The following is a 20,793-nucleotide window of genomic DNA, read 5'->3' on the forward strand; positions in this document are numbered from 1 at the left end:
CAAATTCTAAGTATTCATTATGACTGGAAAAATTGCACTTTTCATACATGAAAAGGGGGATCTTCTCCATGGTCCGCCATTTTGAATTTCCAAAAATAGCCATTTATAGCTGCAAAAATTACTCTACTTGGACCATACTAGAAAATATTTGTTTATTACTTAGTAAACTTTCATGTAAAGATCAAATTTGGCAATAGGCAACCCAGTTTCAATGAGCAGCATAGTTGCAGTACCTTTTTTTAAAAACCATTTCCTGCACAGTGTCCCTTAAAAGCGTTGGCAGAGCACTGTTAACACATTGAATACCGGCGGTGCTCACGGAATTATGTCGTAGAATACCAGCGTTCTAAGCCCTTTTTTGACGTTTTTTTGTAGACTCACAGCTTATTATGTGATAGGGCCACTGAAATATGTTATGACTCGTTCGAAAGTGGAGACGCTGCCCTCTTAGTAGGTGAAAACTGTGTGTCTCTACGAGCTTTTATTGCCGAGTAAACACACGCTAAACCGAAGCGGGTATCCATGGAATTCAGCTACAATCGGAGATATTGAGGTTTTTGTGAAGGGTGCGCTTCTTCAGAATGTGACGAGTTTGAAAGGGGATGAGTTGGTTTTAATCACAATTTGGTGCAAGGTTAGCTCTGACACACATCTTCCTGCTCGTCAAGACACACCTCCTGCTCTAAACCACTACGACACCGGCAATCAATGCCCTTCGAAATCCACGTTTTTCACACAGACTGAACACAAGCTCTTTGCACACATGCAGAAGGTCGGACATTTGCTAAAATAGTTCCCGATGACTCCCGAAATAATAGCCCAACATTGACAACAAATGCCAATGATATGATGCTTAGATGTAGCCCATCCGATCCATATGTAGCCATCTATGCTAGCTTCTGGCTTTTCACATACAGGAAGACAGTTCAACATGGGGGTGAATAATCAAATAAACTTATCTGGTTGGCGATCAAACTTCCAAATCGGAGCGCATTACTCCAATTACAATTCGGGTGCCATTTTGATCCAAGGATCTGGTAAAGGTCTAGGTAGCAAGCCCAGAAAGTTCAAGATACTCCTGGCATGATATACAATGGTCTCTGTGTTTACCTATTGCGTGAAGTCAGATACAATACACGCTACCGATCGTAGGCTACTAGGGGAAACAACAACATAGCACGATTCACAAATACGGCAGCACACCTCCTGCTCTGTCACACTACGACACCAGCAATCGATGCCCTTTGAAATCCCCGTTTTTCACGTGGACTGAACACAAACTCTTTGCACACATGCAGAGGGTGAGACATTTGCTAAAATAGCTCCCGATGACTCCCGAAATAATAGCCCAACATTGACAACAAATCCAAATGATATGATGCTTAGATGTAGCCTAGCCCATCCGATCCGAATCATATGCGGTGGCAGATGGACACTCCCAACTGAGATCGCTCCCGGACGTGTAGTCCCAGGTGTTTCTATCACTCCCGGACGTGTAGTCCCACCCGATTATATTTCACGTATTATCATACACTGCCACATACAAGCAATTTAAGGTTAGGGTTAGGTTTAGGGTTAGAAACAAAAAACTAACATCAAAAAGATAACTAGCTCCGTTATATGGCGGTGGGATCGATAGTCTGGCTAGTGGGGGCGAGCCGACATGGGAGCGTCCTGCGTTGGGAGCGACAATCAGGGAATCATGATATGTAGCCATGCTAGCTTCTGGCTTCTCACATACAGGAAGACACAGAAACTTATCTTTTTGGCGATCAAACGTCCAAATCGGAGCGCATTACTCCAATCACATATCGGGGGCCATTTGGATCCAAGGATCTGGTAGTCCAGCAGTTAACTGTCAAAATAGCCCACAATAGTTCACTTTGGTATGCAAGCATGAAAATTGGCACAGATGTTCATTAGAATGTACTCTATCAGCTCAGGGCGTTGGCCACGCAAAAATCCAAGATGGCCGCCATTTTTCAAGATGGCCACCTTCTCCACTTCTAAATAAGTCTAAGAATAGTTAAATTAGTGATGCAAGCATGTCATTTGGCAAAATTGTTCATTTGAATGTACTTTTTCAAAATATGGTGTTGGCCACGCAAAATCCAAGATGGCCACCATTTTTCAAGATGGCAACCCTCGCCACTCGCAAATAAGTCTAAGAATAGTTAAATTAGTGATGCAATCATGTAATTTGGCAGAAATGTGTCTTTGTATGCACTTTTTAAAAAAAATGGTGTTGGATACACAAAATTCAAGATGGCCGCCAGAGAGACAGGCTGCCTGAGAGAGAGCACTTTCGCTCATGAACCCCAAACAATTGGTGCCTTCTTGGCAGCCTCCAGAGCTGGTCTGTGAATGTGAGAATGAGTATGTGCTCTACAAAGGCAAAGCGCAGAAGGTATTACTAGTGGAGTCTGTAAGGGTTTTACCATTACGGAAGTGATAAAAGCACCAAACTTTGTATGGTGTGTCTTTAGGGTATTAAGCTGTAATTCTAGCCTAGGAGCCATCGAAAAAAATAATTCTACCATGTCATATACAATGTCATGCTGTGTAATGCATTACATTGTTAGTACATGACATTATACTTAGCTGACAATGTTAATATAGTCCCAAACCCAGCAGAGATGAAGCAATGGCAGTTGTAGCCTGCTTGACAGATTGATGAAACTACAAAAATGTACATAGTGTGAAAGTATGTGTGATAGTGTGCATACTGTGCTTACATGCTTGGCAGCAAATGTAACATTGTGAACGATTTGAGAAGATTCTTGGTTTGAATTAAAATGAGTATTTCCCACACTAAAACTATGGTAAGAATAGACTGCTACCAATGCTCACTCAGCAGCATCTGAATGGGGAAGTGTCAGTGCAAGATGATGTCCAAGGTAGCAGGTTCTCCATCCTCTAATTTCCTTAACAGATATTTTGTATTTGTATGAGAGAGGGTAAAGGACAGGATCTCTCCATATGTATGAAGAACCCATAAGATCACCTAATTCAACATTTTCACAAGTAGCATTGTGCACTTCAATCATCTTTAGAATGGTATTACAGATTACTCAATATACATGTAGGCCACAGTATGTCTTCAGTTCAAATTAAATGGAAATCATTTCTAAGTAGGTGTTGAGTAAGTAGGCAGAGGTAAATTGTTTTTTTCAAGTCCTCACCTAGTACTTGTGTCACAAGTTGTATTACAGTTAGCTCAATAATCATTGAGTACTTCAATTGCTACTTCACAACTGACAGCTGATGGACAACATGTACCATAGGTCTTTGCCACCCTTACCCATAGGAGAAATATCTATATAAAACAACAGTTCTCATATGGTATATACTATAAAGTAAATCATTACTGGTACTCATTACTCATTTTCTTGATATGCAAGGCACACAAATAGTCTGGGAGGAAGGATAGTCTACCATAGATTGTGAGTGGTAATAGTAACACAACTCATTCCCACTACACCATTTTGCATCATATTGTACATGACCTCAGAAGGCTCCACATGTTTCAGTTCTACTATGTAGTTGTACAGTACAGTGCAGTGCAGTGCAGTACAGTACAGTACAGTACAGTACAGTACAGTACAGTACAGTACAGTACAGTACAGTACAGTGGCATACAGTACGGTGCAGAATAGTTAAGTAAGCTTACAGTACAGTGCATGTACAGTCGCATGCAGTATGGTGCAGTACAGTACAATAGCATACAGTACGGTGCAGTACAGTACAGTTTGGTATATCACATTACAGTACAGTTCAGTACAGTACAGTACAGTACGGTGCAGTACAGTACAGTATGGTGTATCACAGTACAGTACAGTAGCATACAGTACGCTACAGTAGAGTACAGTAGGCCTACAGTACAGTATGGTATATCACATACAGTACAGTACAGTACAGTACATCACAGTACAGTACAGTACAGTACAGTACAGTACAGTAGCATACAGTACGGTGCAGTAGAGTACAGTACCGTACAGTATATAACATTACAGTACAGTACAGTACAGTATAGCAGAGTACACTACACCACAGTACAGTAGAGTACAGTATCTTGATGACGTTTGGGCTAATTTGACAGGTGTATCCCTCCAAAGTCAATGGGATTTCCACATGTTGTTGTTTAAAGTTTTTGAAAGACTTTTTGAGTGTGTGAGAGAAGTAAGCCAGGCTGACATGTTTTAAACAAAGGACCACACCCACAAATAAAAAATAATGAGCAATCAATAAATCAAGTGGTTAGGTAGCCAACATATCATCTAGGTTAAAGGCCAAAGTAGAACATAAAATATGTCATATGTCAATATACTGTATATATGGTGTATTGTATATTTATTATTCATAATTTCCTAAGCATCACTCCATAGTACACTAGGACACAACCAGCATACATTTTAATTTGTAATGACCTTATAGAGGTAGATAATCCAAGCTGTCACTGACACTTGATATGCACATGTATTCACTTGATTGATATGAAAATTGAATATTTCAGTTGGGCTCCTAGGCTTAAATCATTGATCAAAAATTGATCATTGATCAGAAATGCTTTCTGGTGAACATTTGTGCCAAATTGCATGATTCTATCCCTAATTTAACTCTTCTTGGCCTTATTTACAAGTTGAGAGGTAGCCATCTTGAAAAATGGCAGCCATCTTGGATTTTGAGTGGCCAATGCTCTTTTGTGAAAGAGTGCATTCTAATGAACATCTGTGCCTAATTGTATGATTGTATCATTAATTTAACTATTCTTAGCCTTATTTACAAGTGAACAGGGTGGCCATCTTGAAAAATGGCGGCCATCTTGGATTTTGAGTGGCCAATGCTCTTTTGTGAAAGAGTGCATTCTAATGAACATTTGTGCCTAATTGTATGATTGTATCATTAATTTAACTATTCTTAGCCTTATTTACAAGTGAACAGGGTGGCCATCTTGAAAAATGGCCGCCATTTTGGATTTTTGCGTGGCCAACGCCCTTAGCTGAAAGAGTACATTCTAATGAACCTCTGTGCCAATTTCTATGCTTGCATACCAAAGTGAACTATTTTTGGTCTTATTTGCTCCGCTATGGTAAAGGTCTAGCAAGTCCAGAAAGTTCAAGATACTCCAGGCACGATACACAATGGTGTTTACCTATTGCGTGAAGTCAGAGACAACACATCATACAGTGACCGTACTAGGGAAATCAATTCAGGCAGCGCAATAGGCGACATGTGTTGGCATCCAGACATCTTGGTAAGTTAAATTAAAATATCCAAATCATAACACTCAAACATCATAACAATCAAACAACTTTGGACTGCAAATGTTGTCATTTATGTCCATCACAGAGCTACCAAAATCACATATATTGTCCATTGAAGGGTGTAGATTCAAAATATGATATACTTAAAGTGTACCTCCGGGATTTTGGACACTAGGCCTCATTTCCGAGTCAGCCAGGGTGTAAACAATGTGTCCAGAACGTTTTTTTCACATTCCATGCAGTCCTTGTGAATTCTCATATCCATGTTGCTAAGCTAGCGCAAGTGGACGGGGGGGGGCAATCACCATTCAGACACACCGCCATTCCGACAGTAGGCTAACAAGATTGCAACACCTGATGTCCCCGCACCTTGTATGCCTTCCTTGTGCTAGGTATTGTTTAAGGTTAGAAGCCCCCTTTAGCTTGTTTTGTTAGCAAACACTCAAACATCACCTTTCATGTCTTTTTGACATTGTTGCAAGTGTTTACAAGCGCAAAGAAGTGGAGACAATGAGTGCAGCAACTGGTGCAGACTCATCGGCTACATGCCCGTTTTCCCCCCCTGAAATGGCCCAAAATGCAATAAGAAATCAATGTCGGAATGGCGGTGTGTCGGAATGGCGGAGTGTAACCGTGGACGGGAATGGTAGTAGCCTGCCCCCAAAAATAGTCTTATCGAGTTGCAACAGCATTCAAAACAACCCCATTATTATGCCAGACAGCAAGTGTAAATACTTGTCTTGATAGAATGAAGTTTGAAATTAAACCAACATTGCAATCATGTTTGATCACCATCAGCAATTTGTGTTCCGGTTTGAAAGCTTGACAGCCGCGGAGTGATATTCCTAGTACAAATCCTAGCTTCGTTTGACACATCCATAACTTTTCCATAGAGCGAACTCCAACATCTTTGAAGTTTGTAAAACTGAACGGTTTTCCCCTCTCCCTGACCTCGCTCGCAAACATCAAGAGTAATGCTTTCTGTCCGACTTTGTAAACCTTTCGTAACATTGAAACATATGCCATAACAATGTTACTAGATGACCCGTGTGTCTACACAGCATGTTGGCGAACAGAACGCACACTCTTCTCCCTTTCATCCTCCCATTCCATCTCGTCTCAAAAAAACATTCCATGTAATAATAACTAGAGGCAGCTACGAGTGACATATTTCACAATGTCAAGCCAGATCACATAGCGTTGCGTAACGTATGAGTCCATACGGCAATTCTAATGCCATTTGTTATAGCAATTACACTAAATAACAGTAAAGCAGTACAACATGCAAATCCAAAAAGTTTGCAAAAGTGAACGCTATTCCCCTCTTCCTGACCTCGCTCGCAAACACCAAGAGTAATGCTTTCTGTCCGACTTTGCCAACCTTTCGTAACATTGAATATGCCATGACAATGTTTAGTTGTTACTAGATGACCCGTGTGTCTACAGAGCATTAGATGTTGGCGAACAGAACAGTGCACCCATCTCTTCTAAATCCCTTTCATCCTTCCATTCCATCTCTTCACAAAAAACATTCCCTATAATAACTAGAGTTACGAGTGACATATTCCACAATGTCAAGCCAGATCACATAGCGTTGCGTAACTTATGAATCCATAGGAATACGGCAAGTCATGTCTAATGCCATTTGTCACAGCAATTACACAAAATAACAGTAAAGCATTACAACATGCCAATCCAAAAGGGTAACTTCTAGCCCAAGTTTTGGCTAACGTAGGCGAAGCCATTATACCACTGGGCTACCATCATAGAAGCAGAAAGCATAACACACCTGTTCTTCGGAGACTGTTGGTGCGCGCCACAAAATGTAGATCTGGGAATGCGGTTGGCACTGCGGACACTTTTAGAGTTTTCCGTGTAGGTATTAGACTTCGAGAAGGACTTTGTGAAGTCGTCGGGACTGAAATGGTCACTGCAAAGCACAGGGGTAGCTTACGGAGCGTCTCCATCGGTTTGTTGATGTAGCCCTGCAGCCAGGAGCCAGAGTTTGGTTCTTTCAACATCTTTCACGGAAACCAATGGAAACTTGCCGATACCCATCTGTGGGCTTTATTATTGCAGTTGGTATATACACATTGATGTACCATGGTGCGATGTCGTTGGGTTTTAATCCACTATTCAATCCGAAAGCAGTTGTAGAACTAGCCTTGATTTGCAATGTCTCTTGCGGGTCCCTGCAGTGGGTGGGTGGGCTACATCACAACTGAAGAGAGCAAAGTAAAATTCCGCCGACCCCGAGAAAATAGTCTCTCAACATGGCAAAATCCACGCAGTGCAAGGTTGGTTTAATTTCAAACTTCATTCTACTAAGGCAAACATTTACACTTGCAGTATGGTATAATAACGGTTTTGTTTTGAATGTTGTTTAAACGGGATAAGACTATATTTGGGGGCAGGCTACTACCATTCCCGTCCACTTGCGCTAGCTTAGCAACATGGATATGAGAATTCACAAGGACTGCATGGAATGTGAAAAAAAAACTTTCTGGACACATTGTTTTCACCCTGGCTGACTCAGAAATGAGGCCTGGTGTCCAAAATCCCGGAGGTACACTTTAAATGCAAAAACGTATTTTTACGTTTTGGTATACAACGCATGGGCGTGAAAAACGCATTATTACGTCGTCGGTACTCAATGTGTTAACATTTAGAAATGTAGAGCTCAACAGAGTCAGACGCACACACATAGGGAGCGGGGATCCGCGACTCATTTGGCCACAACAGGCTGGACGGATCAAACAGGCTCGATGAATGACGAGGCGGGAGTTGGTTCAGTTTTACTCAGTGAGTGTTCGTGACTGAACAGCATACTAGGGAGATTAGAGAATGGCTGTTGTAGTCCAGTGTTAATTTCGTCAAGGAGACTAAGACGAAATTTTCAAGCCATGGACGAATGGACATTAAAAATATAACTATTTATAATTAATTTGCAATTTGTAGGCTAATTGTAAGGCCAAGTGTCTTGAACTTCATAGGTGATTGCGCGCTCACGGTGTGTTGCCTCGCTTGTCTCTGCTGGCAGCCAGTGCATGGTGCAGCTCAGTCAGTAGATCTGTAGCCTATAGTTCAGTGAGTCCATTTAAGTTGAGTTTAGGTCCTAAAACATTCCCAGAGAAAGAGAAAAAAATAGCCGACGTTGAGGGAAGTGTTAATTTTGAAAAATGTTCAACAACCCTCTTGTCCATGACGAAGACATGTGTTTCTGCAATAATGACAGTCCTGCCAATCCTCCTCTGATACTGTCATTCTAAACCTCCTCGAGCTTCCACTATTCTCCTTTTCACTTAGGCTGTCTTAGCCCGGCGGTCGTTGTCTGTTCTTTTTTTGTAATGTTTGCTATATTTGTTGTTTAGGCCTAATCATATGAGTAGGCAGTTCGCAAGCAAATCATGAAGGTCGGATTTGTGAATTGATTTAAATCGGTCACCGCGGGAGCGCGCGCCAGCAGGGGGAAAGTTGACCTGTCTAAACAGAGGCACGGCTACTAGTTTTGAAAATAATCAATGGATGGGCGATCGCTGAGGAGTTTAAAACTGTTGAGATTTGAAACATGTTCTCGTCGAGAGCATCGCTAAAAGACGTCTTCCTAAGTTCCAAAATCTCTTTTCAGGGTCATGCGTATGTCGACAGTCGACACCCCCGACAAACAAAACAGCATTAGTGTTTAAATATTTGTATATGCATGTCCTTTCTATCGTCCAGTCTGCCTAACTATTTTCTTTCTATACCCCTGCCTAACTATTCTATCGTCCAGTCTGCCTAACTATTTTCTTTCTATACCCCTTCCTAACTATTTTTCCTGGGACTTTTGCATGGCATACGAAGTGTGCTCGCACAATCTATTTAAGCCTATTCCACCCATGCCGCACGAGTCATTATTGTTCTCTGCTCGCATTGCCAATTGAAAACAAAAAACGCTAACTTGCATAGTCTAACATCAGCAATATTTTATCTGACTCGTGGTCATCGGGAAGCCACTATCAGGGAGACTCCTTGAACTTCATGCAGACTTGGGATGTCTGGTCTTCCCACTGCCGGCAATCTGCAGGCTTTAAGTCACGCGGTCAGGTGAAGAAGAGCATGTAGCTTCCTCCGCGATCAAACTCAAAATCAAATAATATGCTGCAGCTTCTAATGCACGAGAGAGAGAGAGAGAGAGAGAGAGAGAGAGAGAGAGAGATAGGCCTGCACCTGGAAGTGTGTGTGTGTGTGAGATGCTCTTTTGCTCTATGATGTTGAAATGACTGATTTGGGTTTTGGTGGAAAATGTCCAAGTAACAAGGTGAATATTTGCTGCAATAGGCTATATGAGTAATGGTTTGTGAAATAACAATGGCCATTGTATGTTATTTATTTTACACCACAATATTGACTAAAATGACTAAAATTTGAAATGTTGATTACAATGACTAATATTTGACTGTGACTAAAATTTATTTTTGTCATTTATTTTGACTAAGACTAAGACTGAATTGGGAAGGCAATGACTAAAGAGGACTGAGACTAACATTGATTTTCGTCATTGTGACGAAGGCTAAGACTAAATAAAAAAAAAAGCTGACGAAATTAACACTGTTGTAGTCAACTAAAGATGGATATAATCCTGTTTCATAATTTCTTGCGCTGTAACTGCCATTTTGTTGACATATTAATGAAATGCCGTCTGACCCGCCTTCGGCGGATCAATGCACGACAGCCATCCGGTCTGTTAGGATGAGGTCTTGATCCGGCTCTCCAACCGGATCCTCCGAGTTTTAGATCAGCGCTATAAAATATAGGCTAGACTAGTAGGCCTAAACACCTCTGATGTGGCTAAGTCAACTCTTTACCCTGACACATTAGGACAGTTTCCGGGTCAAAAAAAAACTTTATGAGCAAAATAAGAAATGGGAAAACGGGCCGTCTCTCTAATTCTGATTCCCATATAAAAGCGATGAAAAGAAAATCAGAAAATGACTCGATTCTCGTTTTTCGTTTTCTGGTTTCCAAACGGGAAACAAAATACGAATGGGGTCCGTGTACCATTCGTTCTTTTGTTTTTTGATTCAGAACCAAATAACAAAAAAACGAAAAAACGGCTGGTTATTTCATTATTTTGTTTTAGTGACAAACGAAAAAACTAATTTTGATCTGTATTTCCAAATTTTATTTTCTACTTCATTTCAAAATAACGGCAATTAAAAAAGCCGACGTGCTATTTTTTTGTATATATATATTTTAATTTCTCGGCCTTATGTGCCCCGGATGTACAGTAGGCCTACTAGATTAGCTGTTGCTCCTGCCGTTGGCGATGTTGCGAAAGACAGGACGATGTTGCGCCGCACCGCGTTTCTCGCGGCTCTCATTTCACAGCGCGCACGACTGAGTTTTAAATGTCGTAGGCCTAGGCTACCTGAAGACTCCAGGTTTTATTAACAGTTTTGTAATTAACAACGACCACCGAACACTGGTGTGGACTTACTACAGCTATTAGCTAGGCTTATCAGCGAAGCTATCTTCTGGACCAATGTGGAGACATAGTTATAGCCTAGGCTAATGGGATCTGGATTTTTTTTTTTGATCTGTTTTCTATGAACCGAAAGGAGCTGGCTTTTGGTGGCAGGTCGCGTCCACCATGACATTTTGATATTGTGTTGTTGTTGGACTCTCGGAAAGAATTGCCCTCTGACACGTTTCCCCACATCAGTAGCCATCAGATCTAAAGCATTCTTTTGTCATGAACCCTAGAAAGTCTCTAGTTTGCCAAATACAATCTGTCTTCCTGGCGAATTGTCATTGTCCCTCTTTTCCTGTTAGTAATTTTGACCTGGATATGTTTATCACTGTAATTTGTCTAAACCTACACAATGCGTGCGCGCAGCACTTAACACAGCAGGCATCTATCAAAGGAACGCACCGCGTGTGTGAGCTGCATTCTCCTTATCCCTCATGGAATGGCAAGCCATGTTGAGAGACTTTAATTAAATTCAATGTACAGTACTCACAGTTTTGTAGAGATATTAGGCTACAGTAAAATATCAGCACTACATCAATGTTAGTTTGGCAAATTTAATGTTGGTATGCTGATGCAAGCACAACGGTGAAACAAGACGAATAGGCTTACAAATAGGCAAGCATAGGCTACTGAAAATGGCCATTGCCACTGTGTTCAACGTGTTTTACACATTCAATTACTGTACTCCCACTAAAGGCATCTCACAAACTCAACGATGAGTGCTGCCAGTGCACATTTCACCTATACCACACACGTGGACAGCTCGCAGTGCAATGCAAGGGCTGCCGCTGCACCAGCTGCAAATGCAGGAGAGAATGATCGCACCTAGATCTACTCAGAAATGTAACCTACTGTACTGATGATAGGGGGCGAAGTTTTAGCCCATATTTAATTTTCCAGTGTAAAACTGATGCTATTGTTTTTGTGGTAATTACCTCAATTTATTTTACTTTAAACCAGCATTTTGGATGGCCATTTGTGCCATGGCTCGCATTTTTGTTGAAGTTCTGTAACGTGGATTATCTTCAACGTGTATACTTTTTTTTAGTTTGGTATAATTACGGACAATGCACATTACTGATTTTTGTGACATCAAAATAGTCCCGCCGCGTGGATTATTGTTTTGTGACGTGCATGTGGGAGCCTTATGTCGGCAAAGGGTACAACAGTATTGTTTGGTTGTAGCCTTTTGTTTGGTCTCCCCTCATGAAACTGTAACGTGCTTCACACATAAGAGTAGTGCCGCCAGAGACGTTAGAACTAAAAGAATCTTTGGTGCCGCGATTTCAGCACCATGGACAGAGGGCACCAGTCCATGCAGGCCCTGGCGCAGACCCTGGCGCGTACAGGCTAGGTAGACGGATATGAAAGCTTTCAGCTGATAGCCTTCGTTTTCATAAAAATATTGCAGTTTGGATTTGTTATAGACTGTAAATTTCACATATATGTTACAAAACACCTCTTCAGACAACATCCATTATGGATTTAGTTATGATTTTAACCTATTTAATCAAGGTCAGCTTTGAATTCGGGGGCACGTACGGCCGAGAAATGAAAATATCAAAAATTAAAAATAGCACGTCAAGCTTTTTTTTCTTTGCCGTTATTTTGAAATTAAGTAGAAAATAAAATTTGGAAATACAGATCAAAATTAGTTTTTTTGTTTGTCACTAAAACGAAATAATGAAATAACCAGCCGTTTTTTCGATTTTTGTATTTGGTTCTGAATCAAAAAACAAAAGAACGAATGGTACACGGACCGAATGGTTTCTCATTTATTGTTTACTTAAAAATTGGGAAATCGGTCATTTTTCGTGGTCCGTTTTCCGATTTGAAAATGAAAATCGAATGGCCAAGAGATACACGGACCCTTTGAGTCACTTATTTTTTGGGAATCCTGGGAAATGGCTTGTCTTTTCCTGGGATTTGATTCATGTCGTTATGGGGGGGAAAACGTAGTCGCTATTTCTAAGTAGCCTTTGTGATGGTCTACAATGACACAGTTTTAGATATAAGATGTCACCCTCCTGTGAAAGCATAGGAGAAAAGCCCCCTATGTCCACAAGCGAGAGCTGAGCCAGAAATTTAAGCCGGGCATACACTGTGCGATATTTTCACTCGTGGGTCTTAAGCTTCTGCTCACACTGCACGATGGGATTTCACGTCCTCACACTACACGAGCCGACAGTCGGATGCGAGCAAAATGCTTCCACCGTACGACGTGATAGGCATGTTTCCCCGATCTGCAGAGGAGGGAACATGCACACCTGAGGTGGAGATGAGGCCGCGCTCAACAGCAAGTTGCATGGCCCTATCGATTTGTGCATGTGAAGTGTCCAATCGGGATGTAGCGCTGTTTTAACTTTGCGATTTACGCACGAGCCACGACCAGAATTTCAAACCGTTTTGATTTTCTTGCGACCCTGCGATTGCACGATCGTAAGGCGTAATCGCTTGTCGTTACCCCATGTACACTGCACGATGCCAGACTCACGATTGACCTGCGATGGAGCAAGAAATCGGCCCGACTCTCAAAAAGTCGTGCGAGTGTCAAATCGGGGCAAAAGTCGCAGTGTAAGCCCAGCTTTAGTTGGACTCCCTCTATCATAGAACGCCCTGCCAGCGAGAAGCCCAATATTTCAGAAGTAGCTTTCAACTGACACATTTTCATAAAAAAATATTGCAGATTGGCTTTGCTATAGACTGTGAATACATATATGTTTAAAAAATACCTCTTTTGACAACATCCAGCATATATTTACTGTAACTTTAACCTGAGCATTTCACTTTAAAGAACTCACCTGGAATAAGGGCATCCTTTCGGCAATCGTACAGCATCCCAAGACGGAATGGTCTCCCAAGGGCAGCAGTCTCTATGGTGTCCTCAGCAAATGATGCCATGTCTTCTGTCTTATGATATTGAGTAAAGGGAAGATAAGACAAAGGATCTGTCAAATATGTTGGAAGCATTTTTAAACAAAAAAAGTACCACAGCTGAAAATTATTTATTTTAACAACAACGGAGTAATTCCCTATGCTTCTGTGTTCTCATCTGTGCCTCAATGGGAGATGGACAAAAGTTCTTAAACTGAAGAGAATAAGCTGAAGCACACATGCAATTCTTTTCTGTTTTTAACTTAGGTGCACATCATAAGGACTAATGTCTATACAGTAGTAGGGGGACCATCTGTACCCTTATGAAAATGGACCATGGTATTACTATGAGAACCGAACCATAGTTATTTACGATTTTTTGAGCATGGTTTGTGACCATGGTTTAACCATTGATTTACTATACAGTAGTTCAACCATGGTTTAACTATGATTCAACCATGGTTTGACTATGATTTGCCCATTGTTTAACTATGCAAAAATTAACCATGGTTTTACTATGACAACTAACCATGGTTAATAGTTATTCATTACATTACAGTGAACTGACACTGCTTTTATCCGAAGCGACTGACAGGCTATTGGTTACAGTCCCTGGATCAATGTTTGGTGCCTTGCTTAAGGGCACTTCAGCCATGGATGGAAATCTACGGAATGGTGAGGGAAGGATTCGAACCTGCAATCCTGTGATCAAGAGTCCTACTCCCTAGCCATTACACCACGGCTACTCACATGTGAGTGATTCTCTAATTCGGCTACACTTTTAAGTCTGTGGATTTTATTTGGCAATTCCACAAACTATTAACTGCATCCAATGATGTTTTGGACATTAGAAAACATTTATCTTTCATATAATACAGAAAGTGTAGACATAGCATTATTTCCCTCAGCAAGAATGAATATTTAATACTGGTTTTGGGCATTCCAAATGTCAGATTCAGTCTTCATATTAGCATGTAAAGAAACTTGTTTTGCCCAAGACGATTGTAAATGTTGATTCACAGTAATCATCACAATATGACAAAACTGTCAGAAAGACCACTGTCCTTTCCATTATACATGAAATTTGCCATTTTGTGTGTGTCCACGAAAACTGTGTTAACCGTGTCACGGTCTGAAACCTCCTCCATAAATCAGTAATGGTTTGGTTTTAGGCCATACGAATAACATCACGTGATGTCATAACCTCTTTGGCAGGATACGGGAAGACTTTTTGGTAAATTTTGAGCTCCATCCTTCCATAATTTAATCCATTCTTTTTCATGTTCTCATAGCGGGAAAATTGCCTGTCAACTGTGTTATCAACATATTCATAAGAATCTGAATTAGAAATCACATGTAGAAAAACACAGATAAAGCATACAGATACATTAATTGATTAAGGTGTTGTGGTGGAACTTCTGAGGTCCTCAGTTAGCACAACACCATAAAAATGGCTGAAATGTCAGCGGTATTACCGTCAATGGTGTTACAATTAAGTATGACAGTCAGGGTTGCCAGATGAGGCTGATGATTTCCAGCCCAAAAAATGTTCAAAATCCGCCCTAAAAACCCGCCCAATTCTATTGATTTATATGGCAGTGGGCAGGTTTTTCTGATAGATGCCATTTTTACCCGCACACGGCCATCCTAAGCAGCCCAATTTGGCGGGAACCAGCCCAATCTGGCAACACTGATGACAGTTGAGGAGGAGTATGTTTTTGCCAATTTATGTGTATATTGATAGAGACAAACAAAAACCATTTGTGTTTAAGGGAGATTGGTTTCTCGGCTCTGTTTTTTCTCCTAAAAAAGTGCAGACTTGTTCCCCTGCACTGTTGACCGTAACACAGTTGCGTAACACGGTTGACTGTTTTGAAACTGTTTTTGCGATATTGATCCCTTATGTGTTGGAAAAATCCTATGAACATACACTAGGGATTATCTCTGGAGAAGGAAGTCTTGTGTAAGGAGGGTGACTATATTCAAATCAGACGTTACAGGGATTTATGATGAAAAATGTGTCAGTCTGTATCACAGTGACTCATAAAATCCTACTTATGAAGCTCAACAATCACATTTTCTTTATCAGTTGCACAGATTAATGACAACATTACTGCTAAGGGACATGAGCACTTTCAAACACATATTGTTTCAACTCTGTAGTATTTTTATATATGTTTGAAATGACATAGTATTTGTCCTTAACACTGTTGACAAAATAATTAAGCAAATGTTCGCTTTCATTACAGTATTTATCAAATGATTTAAGATTAAGCTTGGCAATTTGTTTGTTTGGAAACTTAAATATATACACTATGTAAACATCTAGGTCATTTAGTTGAAAAAAAAATACTGATAATTGACATTTTGCTTTTGCCAAAAGCGTAGGGGAATCGTAGAATCACTCATGTAGTTATTCAAGGGTTTCGTTTTTTCGTGGGTAACCAAGCAAACCTTGGTTGGTGACTATGGTTTAACCATGCATCCCTTACCCCCATCATGATTTTTAAAAGCATGTTTTTTTTTTTAATTGCTTTTGGGTTCGGCGACCATGGTTTAGCAAAAACATGGTTTGGGATAACCATTGTTTATGGCAGAGTATTCTAGGGTTATACCGTGAAACCATAGTTACGAACCATAGTTGTCATGGTTATACTAAAAACCATAATAACTATAATCCATGGTAAATCTATGGTAAAACCATGGTTAGTTTTCATAGTAGGTTAATCTTTGTGAGAACTACTACTATGACAGCTACTGTACTACAACTATGGTTTGTTGATAGTACATAGAATCACCATGAAATGTAGTGGTAAAACCATGGTTACTGCAATGCAACCATCGTCGATTTCCGTAAGGGTAGAGTAATCATGACATACCATGGTAGAACCATGTACCTACATAAAAATCACAGTAATACCATAATAAGCCATAGTACAATTATATTAGGTTCAGAGTTAGAGTGACCAGTTAGCAGAACCATGATAATCATAGTAATACCATAATAAACCATGGTCCATTTTCGTAAGGGTAGATTGTCAAATCATCTTTGTCAGACTCCATGAATACTGTAATATGGAAAAAAGATCTTAATTGTCTGAAAACCCTGGTTACAGACTGGTGTACAAGTCATCAGAGGTGGAAGAAGTACTGAAGTTTTTTACTTGATGAAAAGTAGGGGTACCCTGCACAATATTTACTCAAGTAAAAGTAGTACACCAAAAAAGTAAAAGTACTATTAAATGTACTTTTAAGTACAAAAGTACAAGTACTTGCGCAATGGGCTGTCTTTCTCCATGCCTGACTACTTGATCCAATAGGAAACAATCTCTGCAACTGGTTTCGGTTCCAGCTGATTTAACATGACTATGAACTCTATTAATGTTTAAATGTTCTTTTCTGTCTGGGTGTCAGTTTGGGAGAAGGGCAAAACATGTCCTTCCAGTTAAATCTTTAACTGAAAGAGCCAAGACTGAGGTAAGCAGATGTCCCAATTGTAGCCTCTCATTGAAATGGCATTGACAATATGTACATTCCCAGAACTGACCAAGAATGACTTGAGAAACAAAGAGAATATTTGGGCGTTTATTAGACAAGCACGTTGTCGTTTAAAAACAAAACAAGAAACCCCAGACATTTGACTACTTTAACTGTAGCCTACCTCATCTTGTACATCCCAAACCTCTTATACTACCTCCATGTCCCAAACACAGGCACCTCGCATGCAGCAATTTGCAGAGACGCATGTGACACACATTGCGTGTTGTGCAACGCCCCACCCCACACTCTTCAGAGAACATTAGCCTAATTGAAAAGATTTGTTGGTTTAAGTTCACAACTTGCATATTAAGAATGCAAAACTAAATGAGAGTTAGAGAGGGAGACAAACTAACCAGTTTCCGCGAGGCATTAAAATGTACATTTGTTCTGGAGACTCGCAAATGGTGTTTCACTGTTGCATCTGGTCGCCGGATCTGTGCCGCATCTGGCCCGTGGGCCGCCAATTCAATAGCTCTGTAATAGACTGTTATGTGAAGTTGGTTGTTTTGATCTGTAGTTTAGTCTGGTCGTCTGAGGAGCTGGAGAGTGTGAGGGAGTGTGTCGTCTTTTATAGCACAAGAAGGAAAGTGAAAGTGACTGCATTGCTGACTCAAAGGCTGATTATGGTTCTCTGACAACTCACATTGATTGTGACAGAAATCTTGTCGCAAATGAGTCTTGCATTTTTTTTGTTAGTTTTATTCGCCTCCATTTGCCTTTTTTGACGCCACTGACGGAGGTTTTTCAAGACAGGTTCTCTTTGCTTTGAAGACACTTGTCGAAAAGTTGGAAGACATCTGTGACATTTGTCATATCAAATCTGAGGGGAAAATGTGAGAATGTGTATGAAACCATGTCAAGAAATGGCACTGCCTGAAGTTATTGGATGGGTAGTACCGTATGCTGTTTTTTTGCTTTTGAGTACAATATATGAGAAAGAGAACGAGACTCTGTTACCATCTTCACAGTCTCCTTTATATTCTACCTTCTACAGCTTATAAAGATGGTGTGATCTGTGCCTTGGTGTATACTGTATGCATATACCCTTGCCATTTTATGATTTGTATGTGTGGGTGTGCATACAGTAAATATGTTGCCATGCTATCACACTAAATTACACTTTGCAGACGCTTTTATCCTAAGCGACCTACAGATTTTCACAAGGCCATGGTGTAACGCCGCATTATGTAATAATCTTGTAATAAATTATTACAAAATGCGAAATTTATTACGGAATGCGGCCGCAACTTTTTTTTTTGATGGAAATGTAATAACATGGTGCATTATGTAATAATCTATATGGATATGTTTTTTCTGCACTTGGATTCAGTAGGCACAGCACACACATAGCCTAGTCTCAGTGACATGGTAGTCACTGCCCTCTCTCTCTCTCATTCTTCTCAGTTCTCAAACTGCTCGAGAGTCGCGAATGATGCGGTTAAAACCGTTAAGAAATCATTTCACAACTTGTTGCGTGCAACGAGTCCAAAGAATGTCTCACACGTTCTGCTACATTACACCAATTTACAGCAACATTAGGCCTAAATAGGCCAGGTCTAAACACTTCACGAGTGTTTAATAGGCCTACTGAACACTTCACGAGTGTTTAATAGGCCTACTGAACAGTGGACTGAAATTGAAAATAGGACATAAGTACCTATGTAATTTTTAACAAGAGTGGCATTTTTCTCGGGTGCTATGACTTCTTGCTTTGGAAGAAGAAAGTCTCCTTACTCCACGGGCAAAAAGCACCGTGGTCAGACCCTGGCGCGCAAGGTCATGTAGGCAGACATGAAAGACTCACTACTCCACGGGCAAATATCGGGAAAAAATAAGCACCACCAGCATGGACAGCTCCCCACGAGTCACTTATAATGGTTGGTCTTTTCCTGGGATTTGATTCATGTCGTTTGGGGGAAAATATTAAAATAGCCTTTGTAATGGTAAGAATATTTCCAAAGAGCCAAGATGGGGCTTAAGATCAATATGGGCCAGGTTTGTCTCCGTGCGTACACACACACACACACACACACACACACACACACACACACACACACACACACACACACACACACACACACACCAAAACACAACAACACGCAGGCCTGTGTGAGTGCTGCCTGTCTGAATTACAGTAAAAGTAGATCACATGTTACTTTGATCAAAGCCCCTTATCATAGTACTGTAGGTATAGCTTCAGCTGTGGCTTTGATTGTCTGTGACTGCCACCCAGTGGAGGGTTGCAGTAATGATGCACATACTATATCAGTCCACTGTGACACAGGGAGCTTAGGGAAACACTGTCAAGTTACAGTTTACATGTATTTCTGATGACAAATTATTCTGAAAACATATCTCTTAAGACTATTGGCTATTTTTGCAAAATTGCTAAACAAAAGTACCAAAAATCCCATGAAATTAAAGTTACACTGTCATAAAAACACAATTTTCACTGAGAAAACGTTGTCAGTACGGTTCCCAACTGTGAATGTAAAAATTATGGTACACTTAATCGTGGCGGGGTCCTTATGTAGCATTTCTTAGATGTAATATCTTGCATTTTAACATCTCATGTCCCATTTCAGCTCAATACGGAACCTGTACTTGTATCTTTAAATACGGGATGATTCCAGGACACGTCACACAAGTTAAAAGAGAAATTCACACTGACTATTAAGGGACCAATGAAGTTCTAGGCGGGTACATATATATAGGGTTTAACAGGCAAAAAATTCAACAAAAGATTTTTTTCATGGATTGTATTAGTATTAGACCTGCTAAATACTAAAAATCTAGTAAAATCTGACGTTTGGAAATTAGTTATTTTCAACATGGCTGCCAGAGGCTTATAATAAGGGTCTAGAGCAGGGTTGTCAATCCGGCTCGCCAGAGGGTTTCATCCGGCCTGGATGTAGAGAAAGAAAAATAGGGGTTCTAAACAGGTTCACTATCCCACCTGAGGGTTCTAATGTACATTATGGTTCTAAACAGGTTCGTTATCTCACCTGATGGTTCTGAACAGGGCTGTTATCTTTCCGTCCTCTGCACCTCTCATGGGCTTCATGCGCTTTTCCTCCAGCGCTGAAAACCTAAACACATTACAAACAAACACAGGCACACAGGCACGCACAAGTGGGCAAACACGCACACAAATACACACACCCTTGTATAAAACTGTATGAGACGGACACACATACAGCACAGTAATTCACCATGGTATGAAAGGTGTAGAATTCTCTCTCTCTCTCTCTCTCTCTCTCTCTCTCTCTCTCTCTCGCGCGCGCGCTCGCTCTCTCATGCATTGCACACACACACACACACACACACACACACACACACACACACACACACACACACACATCTCTGGAGATCATCAGTTTTTCTCAGTTTACTCAGTGGCTGGAGTGTGTGCGTGTGCGTGTGAGCTTGCGTGTGTGTCTGTATGTGTGTGTCAGGGGTTATTACTCCTGACTTCTAATTCAGGTTCTTATGAATATGTTGAGAACAGAGTTGATGGGAAATGTTCCCCTTCTAAGACCATAAAAAAGAATGTATTAAATTATGGAAGAGATTAACTCAAAACTTATCAAATGGTCCTCACAT

At 40.6% G+C, this 20,793-nt stretch overlaps 1 protein-coding gene across 1 annotated transcript in view; it reads right to left on the bottom strand.

Annotated features, from left to right (window-relative positions):
- LOC134444915 (verrucotoxin subunit beta-like) overlaps positions 1-13,677 on the bottom strand; it is a 42,281-nt gene extending 28,604 nt beyond the window's left edge. Inside the window, exon 1 of the mRNA XM_063194093.1 lies at positions 13,578-13,677. Coding sequence (XP_063050163.1) covers positions 13,578-13,677 — 100 coding nt within the window. The remainder of the gene's footprint in view (positions 1-13,577) is intronic.
- Between the last annotated feature and the right edge of the window lie 7,116 nt (positions 13,678-20,793).

The sequence above is a fragment of the Engraulis encrasicolus genome, unplaced genomic scaffold (genome assembly GCF_034702125.1).
Source record: "Engraulis encrasicolus isolate BLACKSEA-1 unplaced genomic scaffold, IST_EnEncr_1.0 scaffold_84_np1212, whole genome shotgun sequence".
In the NCBI taxonomy this organism is placed as follows: domain Eukaryota; kingdom Metazoa; phylum Chordata; class Actinopteri; order Clupeiformes; family Engraulidae; genus Engraulis; species Engraulis encrasicolus.